At 35.6% G+C, this 17,151-nt stretch overlaps 1 protein-coding gene across 18 annotated transcripts in view; it reads left to right on the forward strand.

Moving 5' to 3' along the window:
* Positions 1–17,151, forward strand: part of PDE1A (phosphodiesterase 1A) — a 183,690-nt gene that overhangs the window by 117,708 nt on the left and 48,831 nt on the right. For all 18 annotated transcript variants that reach the window (XR_013953790.1, XM_080600441.1, XM_080600443.1 and 15 more), the window contains one exon: positions 7,580–7,693. Coding sequence is in view for 15 of the 18 variants with exons in the window: in XM_080600441.1 (XP_080456567.1) it covers positions 7,580–7,693 (114 nt within the window). In the remaining 3 variants the exon portion in view is untranslated. The remainder of the gene's footprint in view (positions 1–7,579; positions 7,694–17,151) is intronic.

Raw genomic sequence — 17,151 nt, forward strand, 5'->3', positions numbered from 1 at the left:
TGATGGGAGGAATATCTCTGTGATGTAATCTCTTTGGAAATATCCTTCTTCTGCCATGATTTAAAATAAATAAGTAAATAAAAATTAATAAAGAATGCAGGAGACTGCTTTGGAAGATTTAGGGGCTAAACTTCTGCCTCTTAGCAGTTTCTTCAGCCTCTTACCAGCTTCTTCGATTACTGTGCTCAAAGTTGCTGTTTGCAGCACAATTAAAGCTTTTTACTTGTCTATGAGGGATAAAGGATATGTGACTTTTCTGTGAGTTTATTGCATTAACTTCAGCAAGTAAGACTTACTGAAAGTCTTTCATCATTTTTAAGCATGATTTTTGGCAGGTGATGAGTTTACATTTGATTTCCCAGCTTGTTGTTGATAGTGAATTTAGCTAGATTATGATGAAGAGTTTGAGACATACAGACTGTTCAAGTGTTTGGCAACTTCAAGATTAAATAGCTTTAACTGACATTCTATACGATGTATATAAAATCCAGGGGAACCTTATAGATCAAATGTCAGTCTTCAGACAAAAATAGAGATTTATCAAAAAACATTCAAAGGATTTACAAATCCTTAGTATTTACAAATCAGTCCAATAGATGATGTATTATTTGATTTTTATTTTATAGATTGATTGTGAAATGGGAATATGAGATAGTCAAAATGGAAACTGAGACAATAAAAATACCCATAGAGTTTAGGGTAAGGAGAGACTGGTTGGTTACCGGTTGGATCTAATACACGACAGAGAAAACACTTGAATGTGTATACATATTAAGTTATTTGCTTTAGAGAGCTTGGATCAGTTTATGATTTCAAGTGGAAACCATGTAAGACACTTTTGCTTTGTGTGATTTCAGCTAGACATTAAAGAAAACTTGGAAATTTTGACTAAATTTTAATTAAGCCTTTAAACACACTTGACCCTGATACTAAATGAGACCCAGAGGAAGTATTTACATGGTATTACTATGAAAATGTACAGAGTGAGTAAGGTAAAATGAATTGAAGCCTAATAGGCAATGCCTGCCTGAAGGAAACCGCTTCATGTTGCATAAACATGATTAATATTTAAACAGCCAAGGCAATATCACCATGAAAATGCATTTTTTCATTACGAAGCTGTAGCTTTGAGTGTGTGTTATATAGCTGCAGAATTTCTATTTTAATTCTTCAATATGGGTTTGAAGTTTTGGTATATCAAGATGTTGGCTGAATTACCAGCAAATTCAATATTTATTTTCCAATGACTGAATCATAATTACAGATCAGTGTGTACCACTCACAGAGCTTAAAATAATCACAAAATGAATTGTGATTCGTGAAACCCTTAGCAACCACGAGGCTTCCTGTGCATATGCTCAGACATAGGAGTGACTGAGAAGTAGTTTCATAAAACACATTTGCAGCACCAAAAGTGTAATATATCTTTCTTGTATTTCTCAATAACTGAATTTATTGAGACAGCACCTCTAATTAGAAGAAATATTAGTTAACTGCCTTGCTACAGTTTCAGGAAGCAAAACACATATCAAGGTCTGAGTAAGGAGCCATCAGTTTCAATTGCTCTCCATTGACATGTTGGTCCCTGCCTTGACTGGCAAAATGTCCCCATGTCAACACAATTTTCAGTACCATAGTGTAAAAAACCTCAAAGTAGAGGTTAGCTATTTTGAAGTCACGTTAGTTGGCCAGGATGTAACTGCAGGTGGGAGTGGGGAAACAGGAGTGGCTACCCAAAGGAATTATTCCTGAATCTTTATTAGCATATTTTGGATTTTTTCCCACTGCCTCTCATCCATTTATATGATCTGGTCTTTCACAGCCATGTATTAAAAATATTACAGATATATCCAGATACAATGGAAACTGTGATTTTCCTGTTTCATATTTATGAGAGACAATATTTATCTCCCATCTTGCAGAAAACATGCAGAAGGGAAATTATAGCCTTTGTCATCATAATAAAAGATTTCTAGTAATCCTTATGTTATTATTATTTTTACTTGAAGAAGTAAAGTGTGGACTTTGTACATGATTGCTTGTTATTATTACATTTTTTTTTTTTATTTCTGATCTGAGTCATTTTTAAGTATTTGACAGAGAGACTGGATTATTTATACATAGATTTATTTTGTATATGCATGTTCTTCTTAGAAAAATATAAAATTCAAATGATATTGAGTCACGTGTAAATAATTTGGTGAATTTATGTAGGGAATTTTAGAATTCAAGGGAAATAATAATATGTTTTATTTGTCGTGACTTTTCCAAGATGAAGGTTTTCCATTTCCATTTTGGATTTTCCCCAATCAAACGATTTTCCTAAATCTTGAATGTGCAGGCAGGTCATACTACTTAGATTCTGGGAGTGGGTTCTTTTAAATAAAGGAGCTGAACGTTCCATTGTTAATGTGGTGGAGCTGCTGGATATTGGCCCTTTTTCAGAGTGTTCATGTTTGAATGAGGATATAACTTCTGCCTTTGAAAGCTGAGGATCTATTGGGTGAGCAATGGTTTCTGTGGATTGTGAAAATTATTCAAGTGATTTACAAGAATCACTACAGGTAGCTAAATTAGCTTCCAGTTTTAATTTTCCAGTTCATTTTTTCAGAGGAAAATTTCCCACTTCTCCAAATTTTTAAAAAACTTTTGATGTTTAAATTGTAACTAGCCAGATTGTCAGAACATGGCTACTCTCCTCCTCCTTACTTTAATTTCATGCCACATACCAGTCCATTTTTAATTTGTAACGTTCACATAGAGAGACAAATCACTTGTATAATAAGTTGCAATTATTGACCTAGTTTTCTTAGTCAATACTAAATTGTCTAAACAAAACATGAAATTACTGTTCACAATTACTGTTCTGTCCTTACTCTTATTAACATGTTGTCAGTACTTGCTCACCATTTTGTCAAGGAATTAACACAAGGATTTTCTCAGCTGGTTTATGGGAACATAATGATTTACAACTTGTAATTGTAGTTCAAGTAACCAACAGATAATTTTTAAACTGGCATTGTGATTATTGAATATTAAGAGAAATAACTCATTCCCCCCCCCCCCGAAATTAGCATCAGCATTTTTTAGTATATTATTATTGATTAGAATATTTTATTTTCAAATAATTATTAGGATATTAATTGTCCATCCTTAAACAGTCACTTCCATTAATTTCAAAAGATAATAGGAAACAGGGTTTAATTATGGTTTACTCTTTGCAGTTTACTTCACTTCCTCTTTAATAGGAGCTGTTGCAAAAGCCAGCTATTTTGTACAAAGTTTCCAAAACAGTTTTAAGTTAAGTCCAGATGTGTAAGTTATAAAGCTGGTTCTTTACATTGTTTGGTAGTAGGGAGGAGCAGCTGGCAGATCAGGGCATTCTTTGGAAGTTAATTTCAGGTTCAATTTTCTTCCTCTGGTTCTTGAAGACTGCTAAGCTGAACCTGTGACTCCCATTTATTCTCAGTGATCACTAGCAATTTTCCCTTTGAAAAGGAAGAGGCAGTCTTTAAAATCTGAAATTGAAATTGTCATTTACCTCTCTACCTAACAATCTCCATTCTTAATAAACCTGTCTCTGTCACCTTTCTTTGTAATCATTTCAATACGTATTTAGGATAGTTTTTCCATCCATATTTCTTAGTATTGTTGAATGCTTGATTCCATAGAATAAAACATTTTCTTTTGAAAGCATTGCAAACAGCCTTTTTAATCACTGATTACTTATCTTCATCTTCCCCCCTTATTACTGAAACTGTCATAGGAAACCTTCTTAAATAACCTAAAATCTGTCCTCAGTTAATCTGGTACAACCCCTGAAAGTTACAGTTTCTCAAAACTTTAATTCAAACATTGGGTAAAGAGAATTTCAGTGGGGAAGGAGGGAAGAACTGCATCCTGATTTTGATACTGTTAATCAAGAACATTCAACTTCTGCTCCCAGTCAAATCCTCCTTTTCTCCTGTTTTGGCTGTGTTGCTGTCTGGACTTCAGAGCTTGTTGCCCACAGCTGGACAAAAGTGTCAGATGCACAGGGGTGAGGGCTGGGCAAGCACTGCCTCTGCTGCTGCTCCTGCTCACCTCACAGGAAGCGCTATCAAAAGTAGGTGGGAGCAGAGTGTGCTTGGATCGTCCAGTATTTTTTTAATACCACAGTGCTGTTAATGGTGTTTACCAGAAGATGGTTCTCCACCCACTCCCTTTATTACTTGCAGATGTATCTTTCACCCTTACAAACTGGGACTGCTAGTTTTAAAATGTTGTTGTCAGTTGTCCTGAGAGAAATAAACTCTTTTTCTCCACAAATCTATTTCTTTCATGTTGAGTTATATTAGCTCTGCATATGGTTTTCTTTGTATCACTTTGCTATTATTTCTTAGTATTGTGGTTCACAGGCAGCATCATACCAATAGCTCCAATTTTAAGTAGTGTATCATGTTTTTTAATTGTATTTCTCATATTTCTTTTCCATTTATTACACTTAATTCAACAAAAGCAAACAAATAAAAAACAATCCTGTCCAGTACAGCTGCAGTATTCATTAGCTTTTAGTTCTTTTCCTTCCTTCTCCATTTTACAGAACTTTCTTTGTCTTGCCAAATGATGGGCTATAATATTTAACCACTTCCTGTTTTGTCTTATAAATTGCCATATTTATTCTTTACCAAAAGAACATTTTTAAATCTTTGGCAATTTTCATTTAAAGCACAGTATTTTGAGTGCATATGACTGTTCAGATAATGTTATAACCCACTTAAGTAACGTTGCTGGCTTGGAAGTCCAGTTTTCTGGACAGGATTTCCAGGTGGAGGGATTTTATGGCTGTCTCTAGCTTGCCGATGGGATATTATGCCAGAGATAGATCCAGGCTTTCCTTGGAAGTGCACAGCAAAGGATGAGGGCTGATGGGAACAAGTTGCTACAAAGGACGTTCCAATTAGATATTGGGGAAAAAATAATCCACAGTGGGGCCGGTTAAGTAATGGAACTAGTTGCCCACAGAGTTTGTGGAATTTCCATGCTTGCGGATATTCCAAACTCAAGCCCCACTGCGATTTGATCTAAATTTCAAGTTACATCTAACTTTGAGGTTGGCCCTGCTTTGATCAAGGTCTTGGACTGGGTAGAGGTCCCCTCCAAAGAAAATTATCCTGTGGTTCTATGACAGAGCTGCAGTGGGTCAGCTCTCTGCAATGAGCAGACGCTCTTGAGAACATACCTGCAAAGGTGTGGTTAAGTGAGGTGACAAGGTCACTAGTAGTACCAATTTGTACATGTTTTGTCTTTTTGTGGCTCTGTAACCTCTTCAGAATCACTTTACCTTTGCCTGAACAGCTTTTCCAAATTGTGTTGTTTGTTATTTTGTTCTGCATTCCTCCTAAAGTAAGAACAATAACTACAGGGCAAGTCACATCAGCTGACTGCCACCTATGCAGTAAAACTTTGCAAGGTCATCATGGTTTACCGGCTCCCACAGGGTCTCCTTTTCTTCTGCAAATATAAAATGATTCTACATATCTGTTTGATCTGTGTCCTAAGGTAACATAGAGCCACACAGATAAGAGCTAAAAATACCACTGGAAATCATAAGGTTTGACGCCATTTTGAACTGCAATTGTACTGTAGCCTGGCTCTCCCCTGCAAAATGTTGCATTTTTGAATCTGTTTATCCTTCCACCTTGGAAGGTACAATTCCAAGATAATTTCAGTCAAACAACAAGAGAACAGTGCAAGTGGTGAAACTGCCCTGCAGCTATTGGCAAGTCAGGGCAGTGGTGCTGCCAGCCTCACCTGGGCATTCTGGCACTGGTGTTCAGGAGGGTGTTTGTGTGGTGTGTGTGCGCATGCATTACTGAGGAGCAGACCCCTCCAGAGAGTTACTGTGCATGTGCTGAGTACTGCTGGCTGAGTGTCTACTCAGTGAATTAGTGACAGTCTATAGGTGCTCTGAGTTGGAGGGAATTATGTCCTGGAAAGGCTTCCATATGCATAAGGTTGTTTCTATGTAGGAGATGTGCTGCCATGGTGTTTCAGCCACCTACCTCACCTTTCTGAAAAAAAAAACAACTCTAAATTTTCCATTCTGTTTATTTGCAACACACTGTGTAAAATGCCAAGTAATTATGGTTGCTAAGAGCCCTATTTGTCTTATGTTCTATACTAATTTCAACTGAATTAAGACTTTGGAGAAGTGAGGAAGCTGATCTTTTAAAACTCCATTTGCTAAAATTATCCTTTCAGGCTTGGACATAATTATGCTTAAGTCCAAATACATGGGAAAAATGTGAAGCTGGTTTTATGGGAGTTTTTTTCCAAACATTGCTTCATTTAAAAAAATTCATGCATTTTAATTAGCTCAAATGAAATATTTTATATGCCTAATAAAAATAAATGGACATCAGACTGCCATAATTTCATTTACCTATTTATTATTTCTATCCATTTATTCATTATTTCTATCTGTTTTCGTATTGTTTATATTCTTTTTATATTATAGTATTTTTCATGTCAGATTTCTTTTGAAAGTAGTCATCTAGTGCTGACTTAGTTTCAACCCACCTTTAAAGTTAATGCTTGTTTCACACAATTTTTTCACATAAAAAAGATTATTTCATGTAAATTGTTAAAATAATAATATATCTTTAAATACAAAAATCTGTCTTGCATGGTAAAAAACTTGTAGATCATTTCAGCTAAGAGATATATAGCACAGAAAGAAAAAAGAGTCATGCTTCTTTAAACAACCATTTAGTCACAGCTCTACACAGTTACAGATAAATTTTTATTTCACTACAGTGCTGTGTCTTCTTCATAAAGGTAAGGTGAGCAGTGTCAGAAGTGTTCTCATCAAAGAGTTTAGGAAGAATTTGGTGTTCAAGTAGTTTGTCTGTGTAAGTGTGTTGCTACAGAGGCATGAGCTGATGCATTACAAAATCTCTTTTGGGCGTAGCCATGTTTGTAATGTAAAAGAATGTTCTCAAAACTAAAAGCAAAAGCACACTTGGGAAAATATTTGGATTTTTCTAATGTCATAGGCACCACCTTTCTTCTGGTATAATGATGAATTCTCTGTAAACACAGAAGCAATAGAGTTCCACATTATCTCATAATAACACACATTCTGCAGCAAAAACATACTGGATGCTCAAATAAAAAATAAAGACATTAAAATGAAACAAGTTATATGTAGTGGATATTAAAGACATAATTGACCTCCTAAGCATAGAAAAATCATAGTATGACAACTTGCAAAATTTTGTTTATTATTTAAGCAAAATTAGAGACTCAGGCATCATAGCAGTGTCATACATCAATATAAAATAGCTCTGATCATAGTTATTGAGTCCTCTGACTTTTCTTAATAGATCTTACAAATTTGGCAAGCTGCAAAAATGGACAGTTGATCATTATATGTGTTCTAAAAACATTTTTTTTTTTTAATTTTATTTCTTTAAAGATGAGATGCATTGAAAGTCTCTTTCCTCTACAGTGGATTTTCCATTGCTTCAGATAGAAAATGCTGTTACTAAAATTTGATATAAGCAATGCAGCGACATTTTTATTTTCTTTTTCACAGATTACGATGCTTGGTGAAGCAGCTGGAGAAGGGTGACATTAATGTGGTGGATTTAAAAAAGAACATTGAATATGCAGCATCTGTGCTGGAGGCAGTTTATATCGATGAAACCAGGTAAGTCTTAGAGAACAGAACCACAGAATGGTTTGGGTTGGAAGGGACCTTAAACGCCATCTAGTTCCAACACCTCCCACTAGACCAGGTTGCCCAAAGCCCCATGCAGCCTGGCCTTGACTACCTCCAGGGATGGGACATTCACAACTTCTCTGGGCAACCTGTGCCAGTGCCTCACCACCCTCTGAGTAAAGAATTTCTTCCTAATATTTAATATAAACCTACCCTCTTTTAATTTAAGACCATTTTAGTTTAAAAAAGGAAGAAATGTTGGGAGTCGCATTTTAGAAATATAGTCTTTGCATGCAGTTGTAAATGATGTGAGCTAAAGGTCTCCACAAGTCAGTAGAACAATCTATGGCTTTTAGATCTCTTAGTGACAAGGTTAAAGCAAGTGAAATTCTAAAGGACAGATGTAGCTGTCTGGAGGGTTTGCTCAGTTCTTATCTCCCTCACTTGTCATATGTCCATGGTATAAAGTCATGGGAATTTTCGGAAGGAGGGATGATGAGCTTTCTTTCCCCCAAAGACCATATACTGATAATCATTCTGAGGATTGTACCTCTGAAAAAAATGATCTGTCTGGGAATGACATGCTCACAGAGATGAATCAGGATATTATAATCTGTCCCCTTAATACATAAATTCATGAAAAGCTGTGATTTATTTTATAGTATTTGGTGCTCTGTTTATGATTATTTTTACTGGCAGTATGACTGGCTATCATCTTTAATGTGGGTTGAATTGAATGAAATTAGAAGTTCTAAGTATTTGGCTTCTTGAAAGAAATTTAAGATATGTACTATAATTGATATTAACTAGCCAACTTACAGGTTTTATTTCAACTTGCTGGCCTCTTAGAGTTTTTTTTTTTTTCTAAGTAGAATGTTCTCGTAAAATTGTCTGCCAAACCTTCTTCAGTACTCCTGTAGCATACAGTCTATGTCTAGTCTTGATTCCATATGACATTTAGGAAGTCTGACATCACACTAATTATTGCATGGACCTAAGTAGCTCATTTGCTTTCTTGCAAGTATGAGAATTTGGTACATCATTTAAACTACAGCTCTAGCTTTTTCCTGTTTCTTTTCCTTTGATGTGTATGATTCACTCACCAAACCTTGCAAGTCTGTAATCTGGAGCACCTACTATTGGGTGATAGAAAGCCTACCCATTTGGACACAGAAGGATGAAAACAATAGCAAATGAAGCTGGTATCAATACTCTGTTTTTCCCAGATTACACTACAGACTAAGTTGGCAGAATCACTTACACTGGTGTCCTGCCTTTAGAGTTAACACACATCTAGTTCTGTAAAAGATGATAAAACAGTGGTAAGCAAGGAGATTTCCTGAGGAGCCTGTTAACAACAATATCATTCTTAGGGACACTGTCAGAAATATTGTTAGTGATCCCAAGTTAAATGAACAACTTGAAAAACATCAGAAATCTCTGTGAATTTGAAAGGGCTTACATTTACAAACTCAGTTAAATTAAGCTGAACTGAACAGACTTGGGCAAAACAGCTTGTGTGAGTTCCAAGGCACCTGGGCCTGGTGTGAAAACTGCATGAAATTAAATTGAATAATTGAAAATACTGGTAGTTAAATCAGGTTATATGATACTGTGCATATATTTATTTCTGAGACAGGTAACTGTGTTTGTTCTAATTTATTGAATACTTCTCTTCTCCAATACAACCTCAAACCGAGCTCATAAACCTATCAAATTTTGGTATCATTCACAATACCAATATACATTAAGCATACAGTTTATATAACTCCTTGCATACCTATACCTATATTTTTAAGATATATGTAGACATATAAAGCATGTTACCTATGCTATGAGTAGTATTTAAGAATGAAATAACTTTAATGAAACTCATTTTTCAACATTTATTCTTATTTATTGTGTTTTGCATTTTATACCCCATATTCTTTATTTCTGTTTATAGTGTTTCAGTTTGTTTTCAGTCTGGAGTAATGCAGTCTCCATTATATTCAGACTTAGAGTGATGCACTGTTTGGATCTGGTGGCCTTTGTGTTAAATTTATGCTAGGAATACAGACTGAGCTTCCACTTCTTAGTTGTAAAATATTATCTATAAAATTGTTTCATTTTTTTTCTCTTCCTCATTAAAAACAATTTATAAATTAAGACACTTATTATGTGGCAGAGTGAAACTGTAGTCTCCAGTGATTCTTTCATAGTAAGCTCTTTTGAATGGCAAACTGTAAAGGTAATCATGCTTTAAATACCACAAGCAGTATTCTGTAGTCTAAATCTGTGTTAAAACATTTAAAGAAAACTTGGAGAAAAAATTTCTCCAGCTTCTGGGAAACTAATTCTTAAGGAAGAAAAACAGTGTATCAAGTCAAATGGCGATTGAGGCTGGAGTGAGCTTGTGTGGTTATATTTGTCCTTTTTCCTCCCAGAGAATAGAGGTTCTTTGTCCTGTGTAGAGCAACTGCAGTCAGGAGTCTGGAAGTGGGTTAACCGTACCCACTAGAAGATTAGAAATAATAGTTTATATCATAAATAGAATGACCTGTTCCGGCTGAGCCTGAATATGCACTTCTATATGTTGCAAAGTTCAACTGGTTTCTTCAAGTTTTCTCACACATGGATTGTTGTATTGATAAAAGTAATTGCAACAGCATACAGCAATAACAATTTATACACCTAGCAGAGCAGTGAGAAAACTGTCTGAGTACTGATTACTTCTACTAACTAGGTCCCAGAAGAAAGTTGCATACTTCATGGGATATAATAGTTCCTGAGACTTGACTTATACAATAGAAAATGCAATGATGTCTGGTTGTACAAAGTATTGCAGGATTAGGACCAAAAGTTCAACACAGAGTACCTTCAACTTGCATGAAAATACCCCTGCTTTTTATTTGCCCATACTTCAGCCCTGAGTTTTGTCCTGATTAATTGATCTCATCTTCAACCAGCCACCTAAAACTGGATCCTGTCTGTCACGTTCTCTTCTCCACCTTTCTGGGAGTCAGACCTCAATATCAGCTGAGAGAAAGTTCTAAATATCTCTACAATCAGATTAGGAACAGTAACGAAGAGAAAATTTGCCATCTAATGCATCCCTTACGTTATGATTTACAACCTATTTAACAGCATAATAAAATTTATTGCAGGGAATACTTCTCATCTGGAAGCATCTCTGCAGGCTTCAAGGCCTGGAATAGAGAGGTAAAATACAGGAATGCATCCTCTTATTAGGAGCTTCACAAATGAATGAAAGGAGAATTAGGATGCAAACTTTGGCTGTAGTTAGAGGTTGCTCAGTCACAGGTGGACCAGTCATCCCACACCCTTTCTCTTGAAGGACCTTCTGCTCTTTTAGACAGGCAACTTACACTAGGAGAGATCCTTTTTTTCCTGTTAATTTATTTGAGATTTGATGCATTTTGTTGTGTGTGCACATGCAAGTACAATCAAATGTGTAAACTGTCAGCACCTTGAATCTTATTTAGCATGCAAACAGCAGCTGGAAATGGGCTACAGAATTCAAACCCTTTAGCCAAATAAGAGGTATCTTTCTCAGGTCCTCTTACTTGCCTTCTGTCTGTTGCTCTGCACTGTAGCCTTTAATCTGAGAATAAAATGGTGAGGTCGCACCTCGAGTACTGTGTTCAGTTTTGGGCCCCTCGCTACAAGAAGGACATGGAGGTGCTCGAGAGAGTCCAGAGAAGGGCAACGAAGCTGGTGAGGGGTCTGGAGAACAAGTCTTACGAGGAGCGGCTGAGGGAGCTGGGGTTGTTTCGCCTGGAGAAGAGGAGGCTCAGGGGAGACCTCATCGCTCTCTATAGGTACCTTAAAGGAGGCTGTAGCGAGGTAGGGGTTGGTCTATTCTCCCACGTGCCTGGTGACAGGACGAGGGGGAATGGGCTAAAGCTGCGCCAGGGGAGGTTTAGGTTGGATATTAGGAAGAACTTCTTTACTGAAAGGGTTGTTAGGCATTGGAATGGACTGCCCAGGGAGGTGGTTGAGTCGCCACCCCTGGAGGTCTTTAAAAGACGTTTAGATGTAGCCATTAGTGATATGGTTTAGTGGAGGACTTGTTAGTGTTAGGTCAGAGGTTGGACTGGGTGATCTTGGAGGTCTCTTCCAACCTAGACGATTCTGTGATTCTGTGAAAATAGTAGGTATACCTAGTTTTTAAAAATGCTTATCCATACAAACTCTTTCTAAAAATATAGGCAGATGGGTTGTGGAAAGGGCAGAGAAATAACACATCAGGTTTTATTTATGGAGTTCTGTGAGCAGAACTCTCAGAACTGTCTGGGTTCTAAGCTGTTCCTTAGAAACTAGCCAGACAGTAGGAATAATGTTCCAAAGTTATGAAAAATTGGTTTGGGGCAGTGATTGTCAATATGCTGTGTGAGGGGTTCTGAGGTGATGGGAAGTTGGAAAGCACAGAGAAATCATACGTATATAAGTGCTGCTTTCCTCTGAGCTTAATTAACTGTGTCCCCATGTTAATTAACAAGCTTCTTTAATGGGCGCTTTTTAGGACTGTTGCATCTCTCAGTACAGAGTAAATGTGAGCCACACTAAATGCTTCCTTGAAAGAAAACTAGCACTTCAGTCACTGAAGACGAGGTTTGTTGTCAGCTGAGAATAATCAGTGAACATCTCCCAGTTCCAGCCCCTCAGCAGATCTCCTCTGTGGAAGAAGTTCAAACTTACTCAATAGGTGTTATAAATAATTCTGACAAGTCTTGCAGAATTGTCTCCGTTAGTACCTGACACTTGGCTCAAGGTAGTGGAAGAAGGATTTTTGGAGTCAAACAGGAAATAAATACAGGCTGATAATTCAGTCAGGACAGCTGTTCCATTCCTTGTAAACACAGCGCTTTATTCATGCTAAGTGAGAAGAAAATAAGTCAGATAAAATGTGGATGGAAATTACAAGATTTAAAAAAAAATGCATTTGAGAGCCAATAAAACCTTAAAATTTAAACTTCTTGTGGTGAACATTTTAAAGTTGTTCTGGATAAAGTCAGAATATTTTGTTCCAATCACGGTCTTATTTTACGTTTTTAAAGTGCTTTAATATTTTATCAAATAGACTTGGTTTCAGGAAGATATTTATCTGTGCCATTTCAATTCCACATCTAGATATTACTTTGTTTTAGACTGTATAATGCCCTTTTAGAAGGCTTTAACCTTTTGAAAACTTTTTTGAAAGTAGACCATATTTCAGTAATATATGAATTAGATCTGTCGTATATAGCTAGCAATTGCTTTGAACATCTTTGTTTGATTCCACAAGAAAAAAATAACAAATACAAGTTATTGCAACATTCTTGAAAGAGAAAGGAAATCTCATTAAGGGTGGTCTTATAACAATATGTGTCATCTGTTTGCATGAGAGATTTGGAAATACTGAAGGTATTTCAGTGATACTATAATGCTGAACAGAGTCCTTGAGAAAAAGCTCTTACTAAAAAATGTACACATTCTGATATGTATATTAGTGAAAAAGGAGGTCATTAAACCCAATCTTTGTGACTGCTGTTATAATAAACATCTTGGACCATACTGAATTTCAGTTCACTGCTCTATTAATGCACCAAGTATTTCTGCTGTCACCAGACATCAAGCACAGAGAAACAAATCTTCAAATTGAGGACAAAAGGGAAATGCTTTAAATTGGGATTGTGTCACTTGCAAGAGTTAGAGTTAACATCATTTCATATCACCAAATGCTGGCATGACCCTAAAGAGTGCACCACAGAAGTATTTGTGATAGGAACATGCACGTGTATCTTTGTCACATGGAGTCTAAGGAAAAAGGAGCAACAATTTGGCTAGATGCTGGTGCTCACAGAGCTCTGTGTAATAGAATGAAGTTTACCAACTAAATGAAATTCTGCCCTGATTCCCAGAGATCCCAGGGTGAGGAATGATCAATGTAGCCTATTTTTAGGCAACTTCCAGTACACAAATTTAATTATATTTATGAGCAGAAGAATGCTGTTGCCTGGTGATTTCAAGGTTCTCAGTACTGCAACAAATTGAGTCCATGGCAGCAGATCTGTCTGAGACTAGTAATTAATGTCTCCAAAAAATAATTAACTGGTATACTAATCTGGTACCCTTGTGCCTTCTCTTTCACTTTCTTATCTTTCTTATGGCCATCAATCTAGATTTAGCAGCTTCTCTGTATTTTTAAAAAATTTAAACAATAACAAAACTCAGTTAAGGCTTTTTTTTTTATTATTTTTACATTTCTTTGTCATTTTATTTTCACAAGCTATATTTTGTATCGGTGTTGCAAAGCTCTAAATTACCACTAACTCAGCATGGAATAGCTGCTGCATAGCTTAGCATCTCACAGCAGGAGTTGGTTGCTTAATGTTACAGGGCTATTTGCATTCAGGTCCCACTTGCACATAGTGTACAAAATACAGTTGACTTTGTGAATCATATTTCACTGATTATAAGGCTTTGCTTATGGAAGATGTACTAATCAAGACACCGTTATCTATTCAGGGTCATCACTGGAGACATTCCCACTGGCAAACCTTTGCAGGTTCAAGGACTGAGAGTGAAATTCTATTACATCAAAGAGATTTAGGTTGCTCAATATTTTAAAAGTGTATATTCCCAATCTATGTACTGGAAAAGACAGATTTGTTCATTTACACATGAAGGTAACTGTGTTTCATTCTCAGTGCATTAGGACACTCAGTCAGTGATGTAATTTATTTTAGTTCAGTTGTCATCATTGAGGAGCTAGACAATATTTCCCCTCAAAATTAACTGTTTTTAAAAAAATCAGGGAAAGTTTAAAGAAAATAATCTTCCTAATGATACAAGGATTAAACAAGAGGAATGGGATACTCGATTTGGTAATTATTTGCCAGGTGAAAAATATGGACCTTGAGCTCTCTCTGAGATGACTTAGTGGAGGAGAGATCAGAATTGACAATTATTAAGCATGGCAATTATATGACATGAAGTTAAATCTCAATCTTAAATATTCACAATCAGACAAGCTTGCTATGAGTGTGTATTGCTGTCCTCCATATTGAACCCATGGTTAAATGTTCTTTGCTGAAGTTGCTTTGTCAGTAATAAATGTATCATTTGAAGAAAATCATTCAGTTCATCCATTAAGTGAATTCATAAGTGATACTGAGAAATTGTTCAGAAAAAGCTTGTTGTATTGAGATTAATTCAGTGTATTTCACCTGTATAGAAATTTAAGATAAACCTTCAAAATCTTTTGTACTAAGCCAAAGGCTATTCTAAAAGGAAAGTTTAAAATAGCATCAAAATTATTTAAAAACAAACAAAAAAACTGAAGTTACTGAAAATCTGTTAAATTCTGACTGCAATTCTGCAGTTCATTTCATTTAGGATATTTAATAAATAGGCTGCATCCCTTTTCAAAAGTTTTTGATTTTTTCTATCTCAAAGTTATTACTATTAATTTATTTGAGAATCATGGCTTTCAGTAGTTCCTATCCTATAGAGCTTCCAGAATACCATGTTAAAGCAACTGAATAAAAATGGGAAAATACATCAATTTACAGATTTACTCCTGGGAAAAAAAAAAAAATCCTGACCTGAATCTTAAGATTGTTGATGGCCTTTGGTATGTAGGTCTGTATTTGAATAGAAAAGGTAGTTGAGAGGCAGCACATGTCAATAAATGAATGTTTCCAGTAACAATGGCCCTTCCCCCATCGGTTATCTGCTGTTGTAATAATTGTATTTCATCCAGAGTCTAGAGTGTTTATTGTAATTAATTGATCTTTATCTGAGGACAATTCTTCTGAGAATGTGCTAAATTTTAAGAGTGTGACATGTTTGTTAATGCACTGTTTCTTTAGAAAGGCCTTCATACACTAAAAGTGCACCACAATAATTTTTGCAATTCATTATCTTCAGTGGAAGTCGAGAGATTTTTTTTTTACTGGAAGTAAGTGGAAATTGTAAGGGAAGATAGAGGATGTAAATAGAAACTAAATATATTGATTCATGTTCTTTCAGGAAGATAGTGAGAAACTGCAACACAATTAATTGATGAAAATGTGAATTCTATTTTTGGACCTTCCAAAAATAAGATAGGACTTTGATGAATTTACTGTTAAGGAGTTGGTCATCAGCTTGAGTGATTGGCTAAATGATGAAGAGTTAATTCTTTCTCTGGCCCCCATAAATGCATCATTGCGTTGTTTCAAATCTTTCACCATCTCTGTTAGGCAGAATGACTGATTGGCACTGATGATTTTTTTTTTTCCCTGTAGTGATTATCTAATATTTTTTCTTCATTTGCTATTCTTTCTTCCCCTCCACAATATATCAGGTATGTATTCCTAAGGGAAAAGAAATGTATTTCTGACTAGTCCATTACCATATTTAAAATTCTGATTAAATGAAAAGAGAGCTAGAAATTATCACTACTTGAATTTTGAAGAATTATTCTTGACAGAAAAACACAGTACTATGACAAGAAGATCAGGTTATTAGTTACTATGACTGCAGCATTAATTGATTGCTAAGCTGAAATGCCATGGACCATACTTTACCATATTCCCACTACTGTCAATGGGAGCTCCAATCATGGAATGAATAGAATTAAATAACCTAAGCCTCCCCCTCTCCTTCCTACGCATATCTCTTCCACATATTGCATCTACTTAATAGGCTAATGATATATGGGCAAAATAATTGTATGTAACCCTGCAGTTCTGAATTTGTGTTGAAGAAAAAGTACTTTCTGTGGACCACGCTGTTAAAGCTTCTTTGTTTGTTTGTTAGCATTTTAAAGTTTTGATTAGTTTTAGGGAAGAAAAAGCTACATCATGTGCCTTGGTATATTTATATATATTTAATTAAACTGGGCTATTGGAGTTCATGCTTCCCAGCTGAATGGAATTCATATTGGTACAATTTTTCTTCTTGACACTTGTTATTTTATTCATTATTTTTTCTGATGGCATTTTTGAATCTATGTAAAGTTTTATATTGCAAAATGTTAAAAAAAAAAACACCTCTGTAATATTTGGCATGAAGTTTAGTGGTTTAACAATGTTTGTCTTTGTAAAGGCATTCCGAATAATCCCAAATAATTTACCTATTCACCTGTGATCCATGAAGTAGCAGGTTGGAGCAGGAAGTCTACATAATAGAATTATAGAATGCAAAATTATGTAAATATATTTTCCTTTTATCTAGACAGTAATAACTTTCACTAGGCAAAACCCAAGCGCCAATAACTTCCTATTGTTTCACTGATTTTACTGAAGCTTTTAAAAGCTGTGCATTCTAAGTAGGTATACATTAAAAGACCAGTAGTATAAATGCTCAGGAATAAAAATGTTCTTAATATACATTTCTGATTATTACTTCCACCCCCCCCCCCCCCCCCAGTAATTGTAGAAAATGTTGCATTGTAGAATTTTTTTCAAAGCAATGAT

Source organism: Anser brachyrhynchus, assembly GCF_964034855.1.
Source record: "Anser brachyrhynchus genome assembly, chromosome: 7".
Taxonomy (NCBI): domain Eukaryota; kingdom Metazoa; phylum Chordata; class Aves; order Anseriformes; family Anatidae; genus Anser; species Anser brachyrhynchus.